The 27417-nt window shown below is 40.8% G+C and overlaps 1 protein-coding gene across 1 annotated transcript in view; it reads left to right on the top strand.

The window, feature by feature from the left end:
* Positions 1 to 27417, top strand: part of SORCS3 (sortilin related VPS10 domain containing receptor 3) — a 690926-nt gene that overhangs the window by 609406 nt on the left and 54103 nt on the right. The window contains exons 15-16 of the mRNA XM_043989102.1: positions 25322 to 25439; positions 26972 to 27105. Of these exons, the coding sequence (XP_043845037.1) occupies positions 25322 to 25439; positions 26972 to 27105 (252 nt within the window). The remainder of the gene's footprint in view (positions 1 to 25321; positions 25440 to 26971; positions 27106 to 27417) is intronic.

The raw sequence follows: 27417 nt of genomic DNA, 5'->3' as shown, positions 1-27417 counted from the left end.
CTGCTCTTCAGATGGTAGGGTCAGAAGATCATAGATTTAGAATTAGAAGGGACCTTAGAAGTCATATAGTCCAGACCCCTCCTCTAAAAAAATGACAAAACCAAGGTGCAAAGAAATGAAGTGATAGAACTAGCATATAGCATAGTGCTTGGAACATAGAATGTGCTTAATAAATACTTGCCTCATTGAGTGATTGTGCAAGGGCATATGTAAAAAATGCCAGGATTCAAATCCGGATCCTATTAAGATTTTAATGACCACACCTATCTCCTAATTTTCCCATTCTCATATCTCTCTCTCTCTCTCTCTCTCTCTCTCTCTCTCTCTCTCTCTCTCTCTCTCTCTCTCCCTCTCTCTCTCTCTCTCTATCTCTCTCTCTCTCTCCTTCTCCTCCTCCCTCCCTCCCTCCCTCCCTCTCTCACTGAAGATTCAATTCACTTTAACATTTGTTCAGTGTGCAAAACATCTTATTAACTATAGTGAAGAAATATAGAAATTCCCCAGGGATTGTCCCTCTCTTTCCTCATTGATTTTTTATTGAATATTATGATTATTGAACTCAAAGCTCACACATAAGCAACTAAATACAAAATATAAATGATAATTATATGAGCCACACACGACATAGGCTGCAGGGTTTTAGAAACGTGAATATAAGAAATGCCTTGGACACCTTGCTTTCCTTCCTGGTCTCTCTAGCCTACCCATATAGTTCAATAGCCTACATAAACTCCACCTCTTCTAGCAACCTGTGTCTTGCTAATCATTGATTTCCTCTTCCTCTGAGCTCCTGAAGCTTTTAGGTGACAGCCCACAATTGAATACTTAATTATATACTGTCCTCTATTGTTCTTTCACTATTTCATTTGTCCAAAACTAAGCTTATTATCTTTCCCCTTCAACCCACTCCTCCTTCTGACTTCACTAATTCTATCCATGGCAAGTCTCCCGGAGTTCAGAACATTGGTCTTATCTGGGGTTCTTCCCTCTGCCATGACCTTCCTCTCTGAGCTTTCAGTAATTCCTGTTGCTTGCATATTTGTAACATCCCTCACATCTTCCTCCTCTTCTCTCCTTCCATTGCTAGCACCCTGCTTAGAAGATTGCAGTGGTCTCCTTAAAGCTCTCTCCTCCTGCATTCTCTCCCCCTTTAATCCATCCTTCATATTGCTGCCAGGATAACTGTTCTAGTGAATAGATTTGGTGACACCATCTTTCTGCTCAAGTATCTTTAGCAGCTCCTTATTTTCCAAGTTCCAACTCCTTTGTTGGGCATTCAAGGCTTTCCACAGGCTGTCAGTATCCTACCTTTCCTTTCTCTTTTATGCATGCTAAACTGGGCTACTCACTGCTTGCCCCTTGCACCAACCTTTCCCCACCCCAACCCCTCCTGGGTCTCTGAACAAGCACTACACTCTCCAACGCTCTCCATCCTCTTTGCTCTTGTTTACAATATTCTCTGTGTCCAGAATATTCTTTATGCCCACCTTCATTTATAGAATATTTTCCCATCTTTCAACCCCAACTCCAATGCCAGCCCTTCCATGAAGTCCTTTCTAATGCCTCTCTTCCATCACTGGAAAGGAGCTTTCCTCTTGGGCCTCAAAATCCTCCACTTCACTTCTGGGATATGATATTCTTTCAATTGGCAGTGTGTTATTGCAGCCACTGCAGTCATCTAGCCATTAATAGCTGGAGGCTTCACTCTCAGACTTTTGATGTAGCCTGGGTGTGGTTCTGTCCTATCCACCCCCAGACTGTAAATTGAGTGATAGCAGGGCCTACATGTGAGCAAGACTTTGTGTCTTCCTCAAAATATAGCATGTTGTAAGTATTGCATAAATAGTAGCCTCTTACTAAACATCTGATGAATGAATGAGAGGGAGTTTGGGCTTCCTAACTAGACTAGGAACAACTAGAGAAAAGAGCCAGGCTTTTTTTTTTCTTTTTCTTTTTTCTGTATATTCTCATAGGCACATTAGAAGATCATTAAATCCTAGTTGGATGATTAGTCAGGAATTGAGAACTATAACACCTTAGGAGGCCAAGGGAAGAAAAGTCTAAAAGAGACTTACTTGTTCTGCACTTCAAAGAGGGAAGAAAATGTCCTGAACTGGAATTTTGCTTCTTCTTGAGTGTTTCCTTTCACTTTTTTTTTCCATCACCGCATTGAAATGATTCTCTCCAAAGTTACCAGTGAGCTTTTAATTGTCCATTCACACAATCCTTTTGTCAGTTCTCATCCTTCTTGGCCAGTCTACTGAAATGGAGACCAAGCATGACCTTCTCCAGCGGGAGGCTCTTTCAATTGCCCTCTCATGCTTCTCTCCCTACCTTTCTAACCATCTCCAGTACAGGTTCAGCCTCTATATGATGCTCCTTAATTGGGGGTGTTCGGTAAGGCTCTGTTCTACCCACACCCACCCACCCACACACACACACACACACACTTTTTTCTATACTCTTATACAACTTCTCACTTTCCCTCATTACACATATCCATTTGGTGGCCAATTCTTGCCATTCTAATCTCTGAAATGTCTCTGCATTCAATCCCTTCTCTCTACTAACACAGCTACCACCTTGAGACCCTCTTTGCCTCTCATTCAGATTATTCCCATAGCTTCCTAATTGGTGGCCCTGATTTAAGCCTCTTTCCCTGCAATCCATTCTTCATGTTTCTAAGGAAGTGATCTTCCTTAAGGGCAAATTTGACCTTGTCACAGTCATGTTTAATAAACTCCAGTGATTCCCTATTGTATTGACTCTAGAATCCAATATAAACTTCTCTATTTAGCTTTTAAATCTTTTCACAACCCAGCCCCAACCCATTTTTTTGGTTCGTTGTACATTATGCTCCCCCCACACATTCTATGATTTTGCCAAACTGTCTTTTTCTCTGACAGCTAGCTGGTGGAGCACTTGGATAGAGCCCTGGGCTGGGAGTCAAGAAGTTCAAATACAGCCTCAGGTACTTTGTAGCTGTGTGACTCTGGGCAAGTCATTTAACCTCTGCTTGTTTCAGTTTTCTCAACTGTAGAATGGGGATAATAATAGCATCTCCCTACCAGAGCTGATCAAATGAGATAATATTTATAAAGTACTTATCATAGTGCCTGGCACATAGTAGGGACTATATAAATGCTTATTCCCTTTCTCCTTCCTAAGACATGCCCCTCTCTCTGCCTATGCCTAGAATTCACTCTCACCTCTGCCTAGTAAAACTACCTTTTTGTCTTCCCTCAGGCAGCACCTTCTATACAAAGCCTTTCCTGATCCTCCAAATTGCAGTGCCCTCCTTCTCAAACTACCTGAATTTTACTATTTTGTATTTATTTATATTTTCTTTATATTCATTCTGTATGGTCCCCTCCATTAGGAGACAAGCTCTTTGTGAATGGAAATTGTTTTCATTAATTGTATTTGTGGGCACAGTGCCTGGTGCATAGTAGGCACTTAACAAATATTGACTTTTGATTGGTCAGTTGTTCTATCCTTGCATTCAAGCCCTCTATCTTGGTAAATCCCTGTTGTGCTCCCCTTCCCTGCTCCCCCATGTCCCCATCTCTCTCTTGTTGCTGATTGTTCTGAGTCAGCCTTTCCCTGGACTGCAGGACACATTTTCTTTTCCCATTACAGGACATTATTAAAAAAAAAAACCCTCCAAACCTATTAAAATATTTTATTTGCTTTGGAGGTAACAGGAGAGAGAATCCAAGGTATTTATACAGAAAGAGCTATTTCCTTTAAACTTACACAAGTGCCATTTCCTCCTTTCTGCCTTTTCCCTTTCTCATCGCTTTGATTCTTTCTTCCTTTTCTTCCCCTATCCTTTTCTTTTTTCTTCTTCTTTTCTAGTATCTTCTTTTAACCTGTCATTATCCCCCATCTTGCTATATGAAATAAGTAATGCTGACCCTTTTTTCAGGATTCCTTGATTCTGATCCCCTGCCTCTTTCGATTAAGGTCTGGTTCAGCATCTCGCTTTCTCTCTATCCAATTCCCCCTGTAGCCACTGACCTCCTTTAACACTAATCCCATCTACACCCTAATGGGAAAACAATCAGCCTGAGCTGCGGCATACTCTGTTGTCTTCAGGGCCAGCACATGTCCTTAATTCCTGAAGGCTGCTCCAACTTGCAGCTACCAGAATGCCTACTGTTCTTTGAGTCCATGTCAATCCTCAGTGGTTCCTCCCAGGACCTGACCATTTCTTGCTCTCTCTCTCTGCGCACTTTCTCTCTCTCTCTCTCTCCCTCTCTCCCTCTCCTTCTCCTTCTCTCTCTCTCCCTGCCCCCACTCCCCATTGTGCTTTCTGAAGGATTCCATCCCTTGTTACAAAGGAAGTAACATCACACCTTAACTTCAGGAGTACAAGTTTATTCCACATTAAAGTCCCTTTCCCTAGAGTGAGTTGGCAAGTACATATGGGAACTCATTATGCAAACCTGCTGTGAGCCTTCATAGACAATAATGGCTTTTCCCCTACACCAACCAAGGAGGACAATAATATTAAAATTGTGCGTCCCAGAATACTACCTGAGTTCAACTAGCTTGAGGAAGAAGATGGAGACTCCCAGAGTGTAATGGGAATTGATAACAGTTGAATCTGGGCGACACATATAGATCACTCTTAAAATGGACTTCAACTTTAACATTCTATCGATCAACAAGAATTTATCAATCACCTACTGTGTACTAGGCACTGTGCTGATTTATGGGATAAAACAACAGAGATTAAATAGCCCTGTCCTCAAGTAGTTTATATTCTAGGGGAAGACAACATGCAAATATATAAATATGCACAAAATATGTACAAAATGACTACAAGGTAGGTTTTCTTGGGGGGGGGTAGGAAAACATTCAACAAATACTTTTATATTAAAAATTTACCACTAGGTGCTGTGTGAAATGCTATGGTGAATAAAACATTGTCACAGCTCAGTAGATCACATAGGACATATCCATTGATAAATAAAAATAAGAATATTATTACTTTGAGATGAGATCGCTTTTTGCAAGAGTATCAAGGAAAATTTCACGGAAAAGGCTAGAGTTGATTCTCCTTGAGGTCCCTTCTAGGAAATAGCATCTGTCCTGGGCCTTGAAGGTTGGGTTGAATGTCAGAAGTTGGTGATGGCAGGGAGAAGAAAAGCTTAGCTACCCCACCATCATAGTCCTTGGTGCTATCCAACCCCCCTCCCCCTCAATCAGGGAATACTAAATCCTAGTCAATAAACAGCATTCTGGAACCTAAATCCAAGAGAGGGGGAAAAACCCACAAGTAAAATTTAAATTGAGAGAATTACTAGAGAGCAGGATATCATGAAATGATGCTCTAAGTAATTCTTTACAAGGTCATCTGGTCTATTTATGCTGCATTGCTAAGTTATTGTGTATTTTAAAAATTAATGAAAGATTTAATTATAGTAGGGTTGCCAGTGACCTTTTCTGAAATGACTTCATCATAAATCTGCAGGCGTTTCAGAACTGTTTTCTAGGTTTCTAATAATTTGCTCTCAAATTAATGACATCCAGCCAGCAAAAGAAGTCAAGGCTAGGTAAAAAGATTGGGCTGGGATTTGTGGTTTCCTAGCAAAGGCTAATTCTGAGATCTGGACGGAGGCGGCAAAGAAGATGCCGTGTGACTCACCGGAATCATCAGCAGGTTTAACTGTTTACTCAGAAGAATGAAAACTAAATCTGGTGTGTCAATAGGGAAAAATTAGCCTGTGGTGACCCGGCATGGGCACATGCTTCTTCTGGCCTGCTTATCCAGATGCGCCTGGGAAGTAAAAAGAATGCGCTCCATGCTAATTCTTCTTCTTCTTCCATGGCCCCTGCAGGGAATCTTTCCCATTAACAAATAGAGGCTGTGATGTTCACAACTTGCAGCCAAAGTGGTAAGCTATGCAGTACTGGGTATATCTGATTTCCATCTACCTTGGAGATTCTATAAGAGTGACTCTCATTTTGGCAGAAGGGACTGGCTGGAGTAAGGCTGATTCTATCACACCAGTGTAAGAGAATTCAAGATGTCTTTCCAGATCAGCTTGGTAGAAGCCCCTGGCCTGGGAGTCAGGAGAACTTGGTTTAAATCCTTATGCTGTTGCTGCTTGCTAGCCAGGCAATAAAAAGACAGTCATTTAGCCTTCCTTGAACTTAGTAGCTACATCAGTAAAACACGTTATCATAGGATCAATGATTTAGTGATAGAAGGGACCTCAGAGCTCACGTAGCTTATGCCTTCTCCCCCTTCCCATTGTACATATTAGGCAACTGAGGCCCACAGACCTAATACCATTTGCAACAACTATCTTCCTCACAGCCTTACAGTGGGTAAAATGCTTTGTAAAATGTAAAATGATTTAGAAATGTGGCCTCTCCGTGTGTGTTGGGAATAAAGAATGGGGAAGAAAGGGGTTGTGGTAGCTATAAGTAAAGGGATAAATCCCAGGATACTACACAGATTGAGGATCGTATAGAGTCACAGATAATTACTGTTTTAAGACACCTGAATGATTATCTGGTCCAATTCTCTCATTTTATAGATGAAGGAACTGAGGTCACACAGCTAGTTAATGACAGAACTGAGACTAGAAACCAGCTGTTCTCTCTCACAGGGCTCTTTCTATTACTCTAGGCTGTCTTCCATTCAGAAGTCAGTCAGTCAATCAGTTAATAAGCATTTATTAAGCTTTTACTAAGCACCAAGAACAGTGCTAAGCACAGAGGGTGGGGGGAAAAAAACAACCAACAGCCTCCAAGGGGCTTACATTCTAATGGGACAAACAACACGGATATTTATCAGACATAGATGGAAGATAGTTTCAGAGGGAAATTACTACTAGCAACAGGGGATGGATGATAAGGAGTGGAAGGGTGATGTCCAGGAAAGGCCTCTTGTATAAGGTGTGAGTTTGAAAGTGCTAACACAGATCCCAGTGCTCAGGAAAGCAGGCAACCAGGGAAACGTGGAAAGTGATCCCTGACAAGCTTCCTCTGCTCTTCACTTCCTATTGCTCTCTGCCATGGCTTGGAGGATTCTGTTATCCTTCCTTCCAGACTGCCCTAAGTTTCATCATCTGTAAAATGGAGATGATAATAGTTGTATTAGCTACCTCATGGAGTTATTGTGATGATCAGTCAATTAAGGAAGAAGGGGGTAAGCGTGAAAGGAGGACACTTTTATGTAGGGACTACTGTGTGTGCCAGGTAACTGTGTGTGCTATTTACTCTTTTTTTTTTGCGGGGTCACATAGCTAGTAAGTGTCTGAGGCTGTATTTGAACTCAGGTCCTCTTGAATCCAGGGCCAGTGCTTTATCCATTGTGCCACCTCGCTGCCCCTGCTATTCATTTTTTACAAATAGTATCTCATTTGATCCACTGGGAAGTTGGTACTGTCATGATCCCATTTTATAACTGAGGAGAGTGAAGCAAAGAGTAGTTAAATGACTTGCCCAAGGGCATACGGATAGTAAATGTCTGAGGTTGGATTTTAACTCTGGTCTTCCTGACTCCAGGCCCAGTACTCTGTTCACTGTATCACTCTCCGCCTCCGAAAGCATAACATGCTGGATCAACTGAGATAATATATTTAAAGTCATTTGTAATCACAAGACATTATCTAAATGTTAGCCCGGATGATTTATATCACCTCTGGTCTGTCACTGCCCCCACCTCCCCAATATTTCCTAGATGATAAAGTTAGGTCAGATTATGCATATAATAATGCTAGGCCTGGGATCAGAAAGACCTGAGTTCAAATCTATACTTAGACACTTAACTGGCTGTATGACCCTAGGCAAGTCACTTAACCTTTATCTGCCTCAGTTTCCTCAGTTATAAAATGGTAAAAATAATAGCACCTGCTTCCCAGGAATGTTGTGAGGATTAAATTAGATAATATTCATAAAGTGTTTAACAGTGCATGGCACATAATAGGTCCTTAATAGATGCTTAATGCAAATCCCCTCTTCTGCAGGAGGCTTTTCCTAGTTCCCCAGTGGCTAGGGCAGTTCTCATTGGAGATGACCTCTCATCTGCTTTGTAAATATTTGAATGGGCACAGTTATTTACATGTTGTTTCTCTCATTACAATGTGATCTTCAGCACTGCTTGAGGTCAGGGGCAGTTTTAACCTTTCTTTGATGTCTCCATTGCTTAGCGTAGTGTCTGTCACATAGTAACTGTCTGGTAAATGTTTTTTGATTGATACACCCAGTAGGTGATTAATCAATGCTCAATGACTGACTAGGTTTTTCATTCTGAAGTGTAATTCATCCTGGGGAATAGGGAAATGGGTTTCAGACAAAATATTTGAATAGCAAGGCAGGCTTGGTATATAACAATTATCAAACACTTAGGAAAATGAATCTACGTTAATAATAATAATAATAATAATTAAAATTCATTCCAAAGGTGAATATAAGTGGTTTTGGAACATCTGTGGTTTGGGATTACATGAACTCCTTTTCCCCTCCCCCAGTATTGATCAATGAGGTAGCACAGACCTGGACCTGAAGTCAGGAAGACCTGAGTTCAAATCCAACCTCACACACTTACTAGCTGTGTAGCCGTGGACGAGTCACTTTACCCTCTGCCTCAGTTTCCCACAACTATAAAATGCGGCCAATAATAGCACCCACTTCATAGGGTTGCTGTAAGTATCAAATGAGATATTTGTAAAGTGCTTATCACAGTGTCTGGCAAATAGTAGATATTTAGTAGAAGTTTGTTCCCTTCCTCTTATGAATGACTGATAGAACTTTCTCAGGGTAACATATACAACTAGGCAGGACTATGTGGTTGAGGTTCTAGAGTTTAGAATGGAAGATGCCTAACTATGTTTCCCCTGGCAAATCCCACTCTTTATCTTCCTCCTAAAATTATTTTGCTTATAATTTTTCTTGAAGTTTCTGTCTATTGCATACAAGATGGCTGGTGCCATGAATAGAATTTAAATCATGAGAGGAGGTAAATTTAGGAAAAAAGATGATGAGTTCACTTTGGGACCTGTTGAGTTTGAAATGTTGGTAAGACATCCATGTGGAAGTCTCCACTAGACAGTGGGAAAGACCCAGCTGGATCTTGGGAAAGAAACCAGGGGATGGAAGTAAAGCTTTAGGAATTATTCTCAGAATTGGGGCTGAATATATACAAAATACTGGCAGGTAAAATTGTTAAATATTAGAATGGATTGTCTATGTAGAATTTTGGGGCAGCTAGGTGGTGCAGTGGATAAAGCACCAGCCCTGGATTCAGGAGTACCTGAGTTCAAATCTGGTCTCAGATACATGGCACTTACTAGCTGTGTGACCCTGGGCAAGTCACTTAATCCACATTGCCCTGGAAAAGAGAGAGAGAGAGAGAGAGAGAGAGAGAGAGAGAGAGAGAGAGAGAGAGAGAGAGAGAGAGAGAGAGAGAATGAGAATGAGAATAAATATGAATGTGAAATTCTCTTGCCATAAGGCCTTCAAAAATTAAAAAAAAACATTTTGGTCTGATGTTTGTGGGATGGTTTTAGCGCAGTACTACCCAAAGATATGGGAATGGAGAAGATGACCCCTTGAGGTCCCTCCTATCAAGGTTACTCTATAATCTGTGGCCATTTAGCTTGCCCAATTAGAGTAAGATATTTGTGAGGTGAAGGTCACTCTTTTGACTGCCTCATGTGTTTTAACTTGGCCATTTTCCATGGCTGTACACTTGTCCCTGGTCAACCACTTATCAGATTTAGTCATGAGTAGTTATGATGAGAGAGAGAGAGAGAGAGAGAGAGAGAGAGAGAGAGAGAGAGAGAGAGTGTGCAAATGGCTTAGAGTAGTCCGTCCTTACTGTAGGAATCATAATTCAATTCCTACTTGCTAGGAAAGTCATTGGTAAGTATAAGATGTCTGGTGTATTAGAAAATACACTAGAGTCAGAGAACCCAGGAGGTTCAAATCCTACTTCTGATATTTATGACCTGTGTTACCTTGGACAAATCCTTTAAACGCCTTGGCCTCAGTTACCTCATCTGTAAAGTGAATGGGGTAGTCTAAAGTGGCCTCAGAATGTCCCCTTTTATCTATGATCTTGTGACTACAGAAATCCATGAGGGATGGCATGTAAAGGTACAATTTGTAGACTGTGCCCAGCTCCTATTAAAACTGGATCCTGGGAGGAACAAAACTTGCAGGACCTCCATGACTCGGCGGCCAACTCTCAGAGCCACAGAAAGATTTCCTTTAGTGCTGTTGTCTCCAAAGGAAAAGAAGATGAAATTATCCAAGAGAGCCATATTGAGGATGCTTAAAAGGCAAAACAAAACACACAACTCCCCTCTCCCTCCCCACCCCCACCCCCCACTTCCTCCACAATGCAAACCCACACTTTGCTACTTCTGGGGAGAGTCAGGTGACCCAAAGCCCGTTCTCTTTAGAAGAAGAAAACATTTTTACGGATCCTACTGCTCTAATTACATTTAGTGTAGTATTGTTTCCATCTAAATTATAGCAATTATATACCAAGATCTCCTTTGAAATCATTTAATTAAGGAGTAGCTAACACTGTGCATTTGGAATGCTAATGGAGCTCTTTCTTTCACTGAAAGTTGGATTTTATTCCCTTCCCCTGCAAGTTAACACCCTCCCTTCCCCCACACCCCCACCCCTGTGGCCCACTGTGCTCTGGGATGTGACCCCGGGGAGGTGCTATATTTGATGTGTCAAGAAATCTAGGAGGTGACAGAGAGGTTACTTGTTGGAGTTCTGACACTGGTAAAACTGATACACATTGGAAAAGTCAATGACTCTTCTTGGTACAACTTCTGTCATATTGAGTTCCCCAAGGGACATATGACACAATTCCTCTTATCTGACTACAAATGGGGTTTAACAAGGTGCTACCTCCACCCTCTCACGACACTGAGTCAATATTAGACTAATCAATCAGGCCATAAGTATTTGCTGAGTATCTCCTATGTATAAGGTCATGAGCTAAGTTGTAAGGGATAAAAAAGAAATATGACAGTGTCCCTGGCTCAAAGGACTTGTAGTCTCGTAGGAGAGATGAGGCAGAAATCTATAACCATTGAATTAATAAATAAAACTGGAAACTGGTTTTATGAGGAAACAATAAAATAGATAAACCATTGGCTAATTTGATCAAAAAAAAGAAAAGAAAAAAACCAAATTACTAGTATCAAAAATGAAAGGGGTGAACTTACCACCAATGAAGAGGAAATTAAGACAATTATTAGGAACTATTTTGACCAATTATATGCCAATAAATTTGACAATCTAAATGAAATGGATGAATATCTCCAAAAATATAAATTATCAAGATTAACAGAAGAAATAAAATATTTAAATAACCGAGTCTTAGAAAAAGAAATTGAACAAGCCATCAATGAACTTCTTAAGAAAAAAATCTCCAGAACCAAAAGTTAAATATAATAAGGATAAGACAGTTGTAAATGTTGAAATATCTCAGTTTACTAAAAATTAAATTTAATAGGGTCAAATACAAAGTTGTAATTGGGTTAACAAATTGACTTCACAAGTGTAAGATACAGAAAAGGACATGGTTAGGTAGCTATTAATTTGAAAAAGATCTGAGTGTTCTGGTGCTCGACAAGCTCAATATGAGTCAATGGTGGTATGCAGCAGCCAAAAAAGTTAATGCAGTCTTGGGCTACATTAAGAAAAACATCAATTATAGGAATAAAGAAGGAATAATCCTTTTGTTATCTTCCCTGCCCAGACCACATTTGAAGTATTGTTTTCACTTAAGACTGCCTCATTTTAGAAAAGTCAGTTACATGTCCTAAGGATAAAGTGCCAGGCCTAGAGTCAGGGAGATCTGAGTTCAAATTGAGCTTCAGACATTAGTTGTGTGACCCTGGGCAAGTAACTTAACCTTATTTGCCTCAGTTTCCTCATTTGTAAAATAAACTGGAGAAGGAAATGGCAAACCACTTCAGTATCTTTGCCAAGAAACCCTCAAACAGGGTCACAAAGTGTCAACCACCACTGAAATGGTTGAACAACACCACTTTTCTTCATTTCTGACTGCCTCATTTTAGAAAAGGTATTGATATATATGCTTGAATGTTGAAGGACCTTATGTCCCTGCCATATGAGGAGCGGCTGAAAGAAACAGGGATGTTTAGCTTGGATTAGAGGAGAGCCAGGGACTTGTATAGGGGGCGGAGCCAAGATGGAGGAGGAAAGCCATTAAGCTCACAGGGCTCCTGATACAATAACCCCAAAAATAGCAATAAAAGAACCCTTGGGACAGAAAAACACACAAAAATACGGGCTGAGAGTTTTCTCCAGCTATAGATAGATTTCAGGGGGCCGTGCTGGGCCACGAATAAAGCCTAACCCCACAATCGGCCAACACACCAGACACCCGCCAGAGGAATTTGCCCCAGTGCCTCTGAATCGGCTGCAGTACCAGCATCTTCTGGAACCTAGCAGGCAGTGGGACTGAACGGTTGGCCTGGGGGGCGGTAAGTGCAGGGGTACCAGTGGATTGAGGGGAAGGATTCGACTGTCCCACCCCAGCGGGCAACCAGGAAGAAATCCTGAGTGGCAGGAGACCCAGGTGGGGGAGGGGAGCAGGGGAGCAGTCTAATCAGAAGCTGAGAACCACACCACAGAAAGCTTGGCTGGTTGGTTTCTTAGTAAATAGTCCTGAGGTTATCTCTGGACCTGAGAACAGGCCAGGTGAGATTAAAACCTGCCCCCCCTCAACCCCAAACACCTGGGACCCTCTGAAGCTGAGAACAGGAGTGGAACTGAGAAGCAGCCCCACCCCCACCCAGTGGAGAGTTTAAAATCAAATGAAAGCAAGGCCAGGCAGGCTGAGAAGAAGCCCAATCATCCCCCAGGCCACACTGTAGCTTGAACAGTGTGTCCTGGAAGCAGTGCCACACTTAAAGAAGGAGTTAAAAGCCAAGAAATAGTAAGCCAGGATGAGCAGGCAGAGAAAGCAGAAGACCATCGAAAACTTCTTTGGGGGTAAGGTAGACCACAATACAACCTCAGAAGAAGAAGATAATGACAGGGTCAAAGCTCCAACATCCAAAGCTTCCAAGAAAAATATGAACTGGTCTCAGGCCATGGAAGCTCAAAAAAGGGACTTTGAAGAGAAAGTAGGAGAAATAGAAAGAAGATGTAGAGAAAAGGAGGAAAGAATGGAAAGGGAAATGAGAGCGATGAAGGAGAGTCATGAGAAAAAAGTCAACAGTTTGAAAATCCAAATGGAAAAGGAGATTAAAAAACTGTCTGATGAAAATAACTGCCTAAGAATTAGGATTGAACAAATGGAAGCTAGTGACTTTATGAGAAACCAAGACACAGTAAAGCAAATCCAATTGAATGAAAAAATACAGGGCAGTGTGAAATATCTTCTTGGAAAAAAAGCTGACCTAGAAAATAAATCTAGGAGAGATAATTTGAAAATCATTGGACTACCTGAAAACCATGACCAAAACAAAAGCTTAGACACCATCCTCCAAAAGATTGTGAGGGAAAATTGTCCTGATATTCTAGAAGCAGAAGCTAAAATGGAAATTGAAAGAATCCACCAATCACCTCCTGAAAGAGATCCCAAAAGGAAAACCCCCAGGAATATTATAGCCAAATTCCAGAACTCTCAGGTCAAGGAGAAAATACTGCAAGCAGCTAGAAAAAAAGGAATTCAAATATTGTGGAGCTCCAATAATGATAAAGCAAGATCTAGCAGCTTCTACATTAAAGGACCGAAGGGCATGGAATATGATATTCCAGAGGACAAAGGAACTTGAACTTCAGCCAAAAATCACATACCCAGCAAAACTGAGTATAATTTTTCAGAGGCAAAAATAGGATTTCAATGAGAAAGAGGTCTTTCAAGCATTTGTGATGAAAAGACCTGAACTGAATAGAAAATTTGACTTTCAAATACAAGATCCTGGAGAAGCATAAAAAGGTAAACAGGAAAAAGACTTCATGAGGGATATTAAAAGATCAAACTGGTTACATTCCTACATGGGAAGATAATACTTTGAAATCATAAGAACTATCTCAGTAAGAAATTCTGGGGCAGCTGGGTGGTGCAGTGGATGGAGCGCCAGCCTTGGACTCAGGAGAACCTGGGTTCAGGTGTGACCTTGGACACTTGACAATTGATGGCTATGTGACCCTGGGCAAGTTGCTTGGCCCCGGTTGCCTCACCAAAAAACAAAACAAAACAAAACAAAAATTCTTCACAAGAAATTCACAGAAGATAGGGCTGAACTGAATATGAAGGGATGATATCTGTAAAGCATTTACGTTTTGTTCTTTGTAGGGCAGACAGGGAGGAGTGTCTTATGTCTGGGGCTGGATTTGGGCTTGGGGGGCCTCCTGGGTCCAGGACTGGTACTTTGTCCACTGTGCCACCTAGCTAATCCATGATGACATCATTAAAATAGGGTTGAGGTGTAGGAGGAATAAACTGGGGGAGGGAGAAGGGGAGATATGGTCTGGGGAGAGGTATTTCACATGAAGGAAACAAGAAAAAAGCTTATGGAGGAGAGTAGAAGAGGGGGAAGGAGTTGGAGAGTGAGTGAACCTTAATATCATCAGAATTGGCTCAAAGAAGGACTAACATACATACTCAAGTAGGTATAGTAATATACTTTTGCCCTGGGGAAAGGGAGGGAGAAAAGGGGTGGGGAGAGAAGTGAAGGAGGAAAGGGCAGATTGGGGGAGAGAGCAGTAAAAAGCAAAACACTTTCAAGGAAGATGATGTTCTGCATGACTGCACCAGTATGACATATTGAATTGCTTGATCTCATAGGGAGGGTTGAGGAGGGAGGGAGGAAGAAAAACTTAGAACACAGGATTAGCTCAGGGACGCTGATCTCATTGGAGTGGGCTCATGGAGGGAATAGCTTTCATACCCAGTTGGGAAGAGCAATCTATTTAACCCTGCAGGAAAAAAGGATGGGAAGAGGACAAGGAAGGAAGGTTGAAAAAAGGGAATGCAGAGTGAGGGAGAGGATAGCCAAAAGTAAGGCACCTCTGAGGAGGAATAGGTAAAAAGAAGATAGAGTAAATGTCATGGGAAGGGAGTGGGATGGAGGGAAATAGTTATGATGATTGATTATTGTGGCAAAATGTATGGTACCTACTTTGCTGGGCTTTTATGAAGAAAATTCTCTGTCAAGCTTAAGGTTGATATAGAGGTTGTGATGAACAGGATGCTATCGGGAAAACCTGGAGAGACCTACATGAGCTGAAGCAGAGTATACAAAATAACAGCAATAGTGGGGGATGATCTGCTGGGAAGCATGTGGTTGTTTTCAGGAAGGCAATGATCCAATATAACCCTGAAGGACTTATGAAGATTGCAGCCCATCTGCAGAGAAAGAACTGATAGTATCTGAATACAGACAGAAACACATTTAAATATTTCTTCTTTTCCTCTTTGACAATTCCTTAATCCACTGGTAAAATGATAATCATAATAGCTAGAATTTGCATAGCATCTTAAAGTTTGCAAAATGCATTACGAATGTTGTCATGCAACAGCTAGGTGGTACAGTGTGTAGGAAAGCTGCACTTGGATTCAGGAAGACCTTAGATATTTACTAGCTGTATGACCCTGGGTAAGTCATTTGCCCTCTCTCAGCCTCAGTTTCCTCATCTATAAAATTGAGATAATAATAGCACCTGTCCCATGGGGTGTTGTGAGCATCAAATGAGATAACCCCTGTCTAGTGCTTTGAAAACTTTAGAGTGCTGTATAAATGCTACCTATTATTATTAATATTCTTGTTATTATTTAATTTGATTGAGAAAGCAAAAGGGAGGCAATGGATAATGAAATATGTTTAAGAATGTAGGTGCCTATGACCTAGTCCTATATGGGACCTACTCATAGTAATATAGCTTTTTTTTCCTAACAGACTCTCCATGGGAACTTTCCCCTTTCAAATATCTTTTGACTTTTCCTTTTGGTTTTTAATGCATTTATTGTGTACCTACTGTATTCTTGGCCCTGGGTTGGACCCTGTGAAGGACACAAAGGAATATAAAACAGAGGCAGCCCCTACCCTCAGAGTGCTTATAATTTTGATGGGGAGATAAAATGTAACTTCCCAAAAGTGAGCTAATAATGACAAACATTGGGTGCTGGCTACCAAAGAAAGGGTTAAAGCATGAGAGATTATATGGAGGGATTCTGAAGATGAGTAGCTCAATGAGGGCTGTGTTTGGGCCCAGAATCATTGAAGGACCCCTGAGATCAGAGAGTTCAACTCCTCCATATTTGAACTAAAAAAGGTAAGTCTTCCTGACTCCAGGCCCAGCATCCTATCCCCTTTGCCACCCAGCTGACCACTCCCTAAATTTTATATGTAATTGGGCAACTAGGTAGTAGGTGGATAGAGCACTGGGCCCAGAGTCAGGAAAACCTGAGTTCAAATCTAGCCTCAGACACTTACTAGCTGAGTGACCCTGTTCACTTAACCCTGTTTGCCTCAGTTTCCTCATCTGTAAAATGAGCTGGAGAAGAAAATGGCAAACCACTTCAGCATCTTTGCTAAGACAACCCCCAACGTGGTCATGAAGAGTCAGACATGGCTGAAAACAGCAAATTTTATATGTAAACCACATTTTAGTTGAAGGAATGCCATCTATTACCTATGTGATCTTAGAACTGTTCAGATGTCTCTGGAATTCAGCTTCTTCATCCTTCAAAGGGGATGGGGAACCAAAGAGATCTCTAAATTCCCTTCCAGCTCCATAGTGTGTGATCTTCTCACCTTTGTCTAACCTGGTCTTCTCAGAGATACTTTTTCTTCATTTCAAATTGTTAAGGGGCTAAAATTCTAGCTAGTCTGTCTAAAATATCTAATGAGTGGTCGCCAATAAATTATAAGCTTTAGCAAGAGTTAGGCTTTTAAGCATTTATTAAGGAGAATAAGAATTTGGTAGAGAGAGAGAAAGGCCTACATTTATCTATCTATTAAAGGGAGAGCGCATTTCTAGCTCCCTTCTCCACCGGAGTCCTCAGGAAAGAGCACGAGTCAGAGTGCCAGACTCCCCCTTCTTCCTCCCACAAGCAAATGTCAATTCCTGACACCAAAGGCAAGATGCATGGTCTTGCCCTCAGAGACCTTAACCTCATGGCAGAGCTTTTCTACAGTAAGTCTCCAGCAGGTGGCGTCATTCCAATCATTACAAAATGGTCTTGGAGGCAGCTAGGTGGCGCAGTTGATAAAGCACTGGCCCTGGATTCAGGAGGACCTGAGTTCAAATCTTGCTAGCTGTGTGACACTTAACCCACATTGCCCCGCCCCCCCAAAAAAGACACTAGACCTAGTCAAATTCACCAGCTAACAAAATCCTTTGATGAAGCAAGTAGCCATTTATTCCTAAAGCAAAGAAAAGCCTGCGAAAGCTAGTTGTGTGACCTTGGGCAAGTCACTTAACCCTCATTGCCCCCCCACAAAAAAATTGAGTTATCAAATGGTATTTTACTGCAACAATAATGACTGACATTTATATAACACTTACTCTGCACTAGGCACTGTGCTAAGCATTTTACAATTATTATCTCATTGTATCTTCAGAAGAACCCTGGAAGGTAGGTGTAGTTGTTATCCCCGTTTTATAGATTAGGAAACAGGCAAACCGAGGTTAAATTACTTGTCCAGGGTCACACAGTTAGTGTCTGAGGCTGGCACTCCTTCCATTGCCCCCTCTAGCTCTATGTGTGTATATGTTTGCTCACATGTGTAGATATTAGCTGTGTGACCCTGACTGATATTAGAATATATGTATATATATACACACACATATATAAAATAAACAAGTGTGAATATGTTTTATGTTTGTGTGTATATATATACACATATATATATACACACATATATATTTCAAAATCACACAGCTAACACATAATAGGTGTCTATCTTGCAAGGTCACACAGTGTATATATGTAAACACACACACACACACATATATATATACAGCTAGTATCCAAATGTGTATATATATATGTACACACATATATTTATATATATTTATATTCTCTGTATATACCTACTTACATATATACTTAAATACACATATATCTATACACACACTTAGATATGTATTAGCTGTATGACCCTGTTCAATCAATCTATCTACCTATCATCCATCTATCTGTTCTTATATACTTATTAGCTATTTAATCCTGATATATGTGTGTGTATATATATGATATGTATATATATATATGTGTGTGTGTGTATGCTGTACATATGATATATGCATATATATATACACACATTTATTTGTTTTGTTTATTTATGTGTGGATATTAATTTCTAGAACAATAAAATACAAAAACAGCTTCAGACATGCTCTAGTCCAAGCCCCTTATTTTAAAATCTAGGAAACTGAAGTTTAGAGAGGAGGAATTGCCTATTTGGGGTAACCTGGGGGGGAGTTGTAAATAGGTAAAGAAATTCCTAGTCAGTTCTCCCCAAAAGCATTCAGTTTCCTCCCCTCTATCATGAAGGAAGATAATGCAGTGTCCTAATACCTTCTCGTTTTCTTCCATGCCCAATTCTGGAAAATTGAGGCTCAGTGGCTAAAGAATCTCTCTCTCTCTTTATTTTTTAAACTGGAAAATAACTACTAGCCAGAAATCAGTGCCACTTATATTATTACAAGCAGTCTTTCCTGCTGTGGAATTCGATCTTGCAGCTGATCTGCACTGTTTCTCTGGGTACCTAGTACTATTTATATGAATTAATAACTACTTAGATTTTCTCTTCCTATAATTTGGAACCAAGTCAGTTTTTCAGGATTGTTGATGCTGGTCTAGTACACTGGAGCTGTCCTTGGTCTTCCTAAGCAGCAGACTCTGTTGGTCACCAGCTTTCAATAGAACCATAGAACAGGATCTGAAAACAGTCTTAGAGATCATCTAGTCCAGCCCCCTTGTTTTACAGGTGAAGAAACTGAGGCTCAGGAAAGTGAAATCATCAGTTCATGGTCACAGAGGCCACACACAGCTAGAACTTGAATCCAGATCCTCAAAAGTGAGCAGCCTCAACACTATACTCACTGTCTTCATTTTGTTCCCCTTAACTTCACACTTCTTGTTTGTTTGAAAACTTTTCTGGAAAAGGAAGAACCACCTCCCACCACCACTGCTTTAATTCTCTTTCCTCTTCTACTTCCTATTCTTCCCTTCCTCCACCTCTTTCTCTTCTCTCTCCTCTTCCCTATCCCCACATTCCCTCTTTTTTTTTCTCTTGGTCCCTCCTCCCCTCTCCCCTTTTCTATTCCCTTCTCTACACAATGTGCTCACCTTTGATATACTTTAATCAGGAGAGCAAATAACACAATTTAAATGAAGAAAATCCCAGAACTAGAAAGCTGGCTCCCAACTTGAGAAGCTGAATTTAGATCCAAATGAAAGGAGAGGTTATGAGTTCCTTATTCCAGCTGGAGTACACAGCTGAGCCTGGGCCTTCACAGATATGGGGCCAGTGAACACCTTTGGCCATCTTTAGATTACACAGTAGGAGCAGGATGGAGTTCTGATCCCTCTGATTGGAGTAACTCACTCGCTAAAGCTCAGGCTGGATGATCCCATGTTGTTTCAGGCTTTAGAAATAAAATCCCATAACAGGAGCTTGAACACAACCTTGCAGTAAAATACATAAGCAGTACTGTTGGCAAATGTGCCACTGAGATAAGGGATATTTTGTTTATACTGCAGCAACCTGTAAATTGGGAAATTCTCTAGGAGGCTACTTTTAAAGTAATCTAATCTAGAAGCCGTGGGAGTATAGTTTGAAGGGGCAACAGAAAACAGACCACATTTTTGGTGTTTAAGAAGAATCAGAATCAATGCTTAATTAATTAAGGTTTTTATTATAGGTTGTGCATGTATAATATATCTGCACATGCTATATGCACACATACATAATACACATGTATATATGTATGTGTGCATGTGTATGCACACATAAATATATAAATATTTATGTTTATATTTTATATATCTATATGTATGTTTGTATATATAGAGAGAGAGATATGGATATAGATATAGCTACAGATATGGGTGATATAGATATATCCTTCATGGCATTCTTATAAAATTTGCTGGTGACACAAGGCTGGAAGGACAAATGATATACACTTGATAACAGAGTTCTGATCCAATAAGATCTGGTCCAAATCTAATAATTTCAAGAGGGATAACTGTAAGGGTTTATATTTGCCTAAAAAAAATCTACTTCTTAAGTTCAAGGTATTGGAGGGTGATGGTCAGATGACAATTTTTCTGGTAAAGATGCTGGGGGTGATAGAGGACTGGAAGCTCCAAATGAGTCATCATAGAACATGCAAGCCAAAAAAGTTAATGAAATATATCTACATTAAAAGAGGCATGGGGCAGGGGGTGGGGTGCAGCTAGGTGGAGCAGTGGATAAAGCACCAACCCTAGATTCAGGAGGATCTGAGTTCAAATCCAGATTCAGACACTTGATACTTACTAGCCGTGTGACCCTGGGCAAGTCACTTAACCCTAATTGCCTGGCAGAGAGAGACAGACAGACAGATAGAGACAGGCAGGAATAATAGAAGTGATAGTCCCTCAGTACTCAGACCCAATAAGATTCCATTAAAATATTGAGTTTCATTCTTCATGCTACAGTTTACAAAGTCTATTGGCCTTTTAAAAAAATCCTTGGTGGGGTGGGCATGGAAAGATGCTACTAGGAAACAAGTAGCAACATTCACTTACCCAATAGAATAGTGAATAGTGCCTGTTTTTATATAGGTCCTTTATCTGACAGTCTTACCTATGCACAGCAGAGAGGGATGAAGCCAGTGAAGCCTCCTAGACATCTAAGTGTCATAAAGTCACTGTACTGAAGCTCATGCACTCCTCCCAGGGAACAACCCTCCTCCTCCCAGGTGTAACCTCTGAGCATATGCATTCTTTCATTGAATATATTGTTACCACCTTGGTCATCAGAAAAGAAGAGAAGTAGCCAATAGAAGGTAAGATGAGGAGTAAGAGAAGCAGGCACATGGTTACCTGCAAAAGTGGTAGCTGCCAATGAAGGAAGAGATAAGATTATGGAAAGTTGACAGAAGAACCAAAAATGAGGCCATTGGAGACCATTTAGAATATGGTCAAACAGTCCCTTGCTGTGCTCTATTCTCTGAGGGCCCTACTATATTATCACCAAGCACAAAGAAGGAAGATCATAATGATGACAGGTCATCAGGAGAAGTTTAAATGATGTTTGTTCAGTGTTCTCTATAGAAGAATACATTGAAGGGTACAAAACTTCTTTAGAAATATTACCATTAGGGAGCAGCTAGGTGTCGCAGTGGATAAAGCACCGGCCCTGGAGTCAGGAGTACCTGAGTTCAAATCTGGCCTCAGACACATAACACTTACTAGCTGTGTGACCCTGGGCAAGTCACTTAACCTCAATTGCCTCGCCCCCCCCCCAAGAAAAAAGAAAAGAAGAAATAATACCATCAGAAGTGGCTTAAAACAGAAAGTTTGTGGTGTTTAAAGAGCTTCAGATTCTAGAAAATTCACTATGAGTAACATTCCTTCCCCAATTTTGGATAGATAGATAGACAGACAGACAGACAGACAGACACAGACAAATATGAGAGCTAGAATAGATAATGGATAGAAAGACAGATTTCATAAACAAATACAGTAGATGGATAGAAAGACAAATATGATAGAATAGATAAATGGGTAGACATATGATGACAGATAAATATGATAGAATAGGTAGCTATAATAGACAAATATAATAGATATGGTAGATAATATGATAGAAAGACAGATATGCTAGAGCAGACATATATATATAAATATGTATGATATGGCATTTATTAAGCACTTACTGTATACAAATAGAGGCACAACAGTCTCTACTTTCAAGGAACTAATGGGTTGAAGATAAAAAGAGAGGTCTCTCACACTCTGTTCAGTTTGCATATTCTGAAATCACACCATAGGTGAGGATGGTTCAAGAGGTTAAATAATCAGAATGGGACCTTAAAGGGGAGCTGGAAAATATGTGGTAGCATGGTGTGTAGATGGCTGGAATGGGTTGTGGAGGCCCTCATCTGGGCAAGATAAGGCAAAAGGGAGATGGGAGATCCAGGGGTTGTATCCAAGACTCTGGTAGAAGAGGGGAGATGAAAATTATAGTAAAAGTTTTGGTAACAATGTAAAGAGATGGCCAGCAAGAAGAATCAGGAACATCTGGATTCTTGTCCTGTCTCTGATACATAAAGGTTGTGTGACCATGGGCAAGTAACTTAATCTCTCTGAGGCTACTCTGAGGGGTGTTGTGAAATGAATATGAGTTTGGATTATATTCAGTTGGCAACAGGGAACCATGGAAAATTTTTGAGCAAGAAAATACTTTAGAAAGATTAACCAGAAAACTTTTTGTTACTGGCTAAGAAATAGGGTGGTGGATCAATAAAATAGGTTAGGCACACTGTCTTCTCTCCTCTCTCTCCTTTTCCCTCTCTCTCCTTTCCTCTCTCTCTTCTCCTCCTCTTCTCTCTCTCTCTCTCTCTCCCCCCTCCCTCTATCTCTTCCTCCTCCTTCCCTCCTACACTTTTTTCCTCCTACACTTTTAATTTGAGTTTCTTTTTCATGATCTGCTCTGGTCCACTTCACTTCCTCATCTCCTGATTGGCAGTTAAAGGCCGTGTGGCATAGTGGACAGAGAGTTGGCCTTAGACTCAAGAAGACCTAGGTTAAAGTTATCTTTTGACACATACCTGCTGTATGATCCTGGGCAATTACCCCAGGCAATTCTTGAGGACTTTAAATGACAAACTTGCTGCCAATTGATTGCTTAGTCAGTGAGTGAGCATTTAGTAAAGGCCTACTATGTGCTGGCTGCTTTGCTAAGCTTGAGGATATTAAGAAAAGTAAAAGTCTCTGCTCTAAAGGAGTTCACAGTCTAATGTCAGAGACAACACATAAAGAATTATGTACAATCAAACTATAGCCGGGTTAAATTGGAAATAATCAACAAAAAGAAGGCAGTAGAATTAAGGGGATTTCTCTAGAAGGTGGAATTTTAGCTGGCACTTCAAGAAATTGAGGGAAGTCAAGAAGTGGAGATGAGGAGGAAGAGCATTCCAGGCATGGGGGATTGGCAGGGAAAATGCCCAGAGCTAGATTCTAGGAGATGGAGTATCTTAAAGGAACAGCAAGGAGACCAGTGTCATTGGATCACAGAGTACATGGTAGGTAAGGGAAGATATAAAAATATGGGAAATGGGGGAGGGGAGTTGGGTTGTGAAGGGCCTTGAACACCACACAGAGGACTTTATATTTGATCCTAGAGATAATAGGGAGCCACTGGGGTTTATTGAATAAGGGGTCACATGATCAGGCCTGTGCTTTAAGAAAATCATTTTAGTAACTATGTGGAAGATTGACAAGAATTGAGAGAGACTTGAAGCAGGGAGACCAAGCAGCAAGCTTTTGTAATAGTCAAAGCATGAAAAAATTTTTTTTAAATAGTCAAGGCATGAGGTTATAAGGACCTGCACCAGGGGGATGGAAGTAACAAAACAAGAGAGAGAGAGAGAGAGAGAGAGAGAGAGAGAGAGAGAGAGAGAGAGAGAGAGAGAGAGAGAGAGAGAGAAGATGGTATATGAGACATATCAAGGCAAGATCAATAGGCCTTGGCAACAAATTAGATATGGGAGTGGGGTAAGGCACAGGTAGGGAGAGAATGAGGAGTCAAGAATGATACTTAGGTTGTGAGCCTGGATGCCTTAGAAGGATGATGTTACCCTCAACAGTAATATAAAAGTTAGGAAGAGGGTAGGGTTTGAGGGGAAAGAAAATGAGTTCCATTTGGAACATGTTGAGTTTAAGATATCTCTGAAACATTCAATTCAATGTCCAATAGGCAGTTTGAGATAAGAGACTAGAGAAAGTTTAGGGCTAGATAAATAGATTTGTGAATTATTACCACAGAGAAGACAGTTGAAAACATGGGAGCTGATGAGGTCTCCAAGTGAAATAGTATAGAGAAGAAAGAGAAAAGGGCCCAGGGCAGATCTCACTGGGAAATCTATTATTAGAGGGCATGACCTGGATGAAGATCCAGCAAAGCAGAATTAAAAGGAGTGGTCACATAAGTGGGAAGAGATCCAGGAGAGGATGGTATCTTGAAATCCTAGAGAGAAAAGGAGAGAGAGGAGAAGAGGGTGATCAACACTGTCAAAGGCCGCAGAGGTCAAGAAATTGGTGGAAGGCATTTGTACATTGGGAATTCTCCAAACAAATGAAATCAGAGCTCCAAACCTGAGTTCTCTAATCCAATACAGTTTAGATTCTCAAAATATACTTATTTCTTGGACAGCAGAAAAAAAATCCTTAAATTATTAATTGTCTTGGGTTTCACCAAGAGAATGTCATAACCCAGACAGAAAAGACACCCATATGGTGATGTGAGGAGATGTATATTATCTCAGTCACAGAAAGGTGGGTCTCCAAATGGATTGAGCTCTAGTAATGTAATGATTACTCACCACCCTCTTAAATCACTCTGATAGATCTGCTGTATTGTGATTCTATAATGTGCAACCAAGGTAGAGTTTAGAATATCTGTGGGTTTTTTTCTACTTTTCTAGAAAGGATCGATCATTCATATTTATGGGAACCTTCAAATGCTAGCCTTTGGAAAGGTCAATATTGATCACTGTAGTCACTTGGGTTGTGTGGCTCTTTACTGTCCATACATATGAGCCACCTTTCCAAGATTACTGTTGTTTTTGGTGGGATATGGGATGATACAGAAGGGGTCATGTTTCTGAGCAGCTAACCAAGCATCCTTGCTGAATATAACCAAAAAAAAAATGCTAATAGAGATCCCTTTATTCTATGGTAGCCTCACCCAACCCTTCTTAATCCTAGTGCCTTCCCTCTGTTAATTATTTCCAATTAATGTTGTATATCACTTGTTTGTGTACATCTATATACACATCTATATGTACATACATACATACATATAGATGTATATATGCATATTTATTTACATGCCATCTCCCCCATTAGACTGTGAGCTCCTTGAAGTTAGGGACTGACCTTTGCCTTTCTTTGTATCCCCAGTGATTAGCACAGTGTCTAGTAAATAGTAGGCACTTAATATGTGTTTATTGACTGACTGACTGAAAGTGGAATGGCCATGTCTCGAAACTATTTTCAACAATACTTTTTGCTGAGTCTTGCCACTGCCTTAGTGACTCTTGACCTATCTCTCCCTCTCCCTCAAACCCTTAGAGTTTTTGGCCACTTCAGCCTCCGCTCTGAGTGGCAGCTGGTGAAAGTGGACTACAAATCCATCTTCAGTCGAAGGTGCAACAAGGATGACTTCCAGACCTGGCACCTGCTTAATCAGGTAGGTCCAGCTACCTCTGGTTTCTCAACTGATGGTTTCGCCACATGCCTAGCATTGCTTGTGCAGACCCTCTTCCTGTGGATCCCTGCACCTAGGACAGAGAGAAGAGAAAATATGAGAACTATTTAACGTCCCCAGACAGAATTTGTATCTAGCTATCATTCTCAGATATTAAGGTTTTAAGTCTTTTTGAGAAAAAACCACTGAGGATCTCTTGTTTCCTTTGGCAGGAGATTCAGTGGCTAAAGGAAGGATGGTAGGACTTTAGAACTGTCAGGGACAGAAGTCATGTAATCCAACCCTCTCTTTTTTGTTTTGTTTTTTTTTTTATTTAAATTTTTTTTTTTTTTTTTTTTTTAGCAATTGGGGTTAAGTGACTTGCCCAGGGTCACACAGCTAGTAAGTGTTAAGTGTCTGAGGCCGGATTTGAACTCAGGTACTCCTGACTCCAGTGCCGGTGCTCTATCCACTGTGCCACCTAGCCGCCCCAATTTTTTTATTTTTTGTACAGGGCAATGAAGGTTAAGTGATTTGCCCAGGGTCACACAGCTAGTAAGTGTCACTTGTATGTGTTCGGATTTGAATTCAGGTCCTCCTGCGTCCACGGCCAGTGCTTTATCCACTGTGCCACCTAGCTGCCCCCTATCTCATTTTTACAGATGAGAAAACTGTGACCCAGAGATGTTAAGTGATCTCCCCAAAGTTGTATGGGTAGTAAAGTAGAACATGGAATTTGTATCTTCTGACTCCAAAATTTAGTGCTTATTCTCCAAAATTGTGATGATCTGAACCACATAAAATGACTTGGCATAAAACTGATATTATTGCTGTTTTGTAAAATAGTTATCGTTCAGTTGTTTTCAGTTGTTTCTGAATCTTTGTGACCCTATTTGGGGTTTTCTTGGCAAATTCCTGGAGTGGTTTGCCATTTCCTTCTCCAGCTCACTTTACAGATGAAGAAACTGAGGCAAATAGGATAAAGTGGCTTGCCCAGAGTCACACAGCTAGTAGGTGTCTGAGGTTAGATTTAAACTCAATAAGATGAGTCTTCCTGACTCTAGCTCAACGGTCTATGCACTAGGCCACCTAGCTGCCCTTACTTAGTACAATAATCACACAGTAATTAGAGAAGAAGTAAGTGAGTTACTAAGATGGGGGTTCTTTCTTCTTTATAGGATTACTTCACTAGAGGACAGTAAAGTTGTGGGAGACCTGAATGTTGTGGGTGGGAAATGACCTGTATTATCTCTGCCCCTTTGTAGAATACAAGAAAGGCATAGCAATGGTCTGGCCTTTTGGAAGTCAGCTTGGGTGGCCAGTCTTACCCTGTTATTCCTTCTCTTCAGCAGGAGGAGCTTCATTAGCTTTATCCTTACACTAATTTAAGGAAGGTGGGCCTGAGTTTTTGGCAGCATGAGCTTGATATAGGGCATCTGGCAAATGATAGGACAATAGGAATTATATTAGCTGAGAAGCTATTTCCTTCCCCTCCCTTCCTTTCTCTTTCCTTCACTATGGTTTCTCTTTTGCAGGGAGAACCTTGTGTCATGGGGGAAAGGAAAATATTCAAGAAACGCAAGCCAGGAGCACAGTGTGCATTAGGAAAGGATTACTCTGGAACTGTGGTCTCTGAACCATGCATCTGTGCAGACTGGGACTTTGAATGGTGAGTCTTTTGGGTTTCCTTTTCCATTTAATTACAGATATGGCCTTCTGCCCCTGGGCTTGGGAGCAGGATGAGGACTATCAGATTGGGTCCCAAGCTACTCAGCACAGTGGGACTGCTGCAAGCAGGGGAACAAGGCATTTTCAGAGCACATAATTTCACCTGTCCAGGGAGTGAGGGGATGATGATTAGGCCAGCCTGTGCCTACTTCAGAAAAAGTGTTACCAAAAATTGAGGCTAGAACCTGAAAGCTCTTCACTGCCCCCCAGAATTCAGAGGATAAGTATACATAGCAGCCATCAACCCACCAAC

This window comes from Dromiciops gliroides, chromosome 2, assembly GCF_019393635.1.
Source record: "Dromiciops gliroides isolate mDroGli1 chromosome 2, mDroGli1.pri, whole genome shotgun sequence".
Lineage (NCBI taxonomy): Eukaryota > Metazoa > Chordata > Mammalia > Microbiotheria > Microbiotheriidae > Dromiciops > Dromiciops gliroides.
This window is presented reverse-complemented; position numbering and strand designations above follow the sequence as displayed.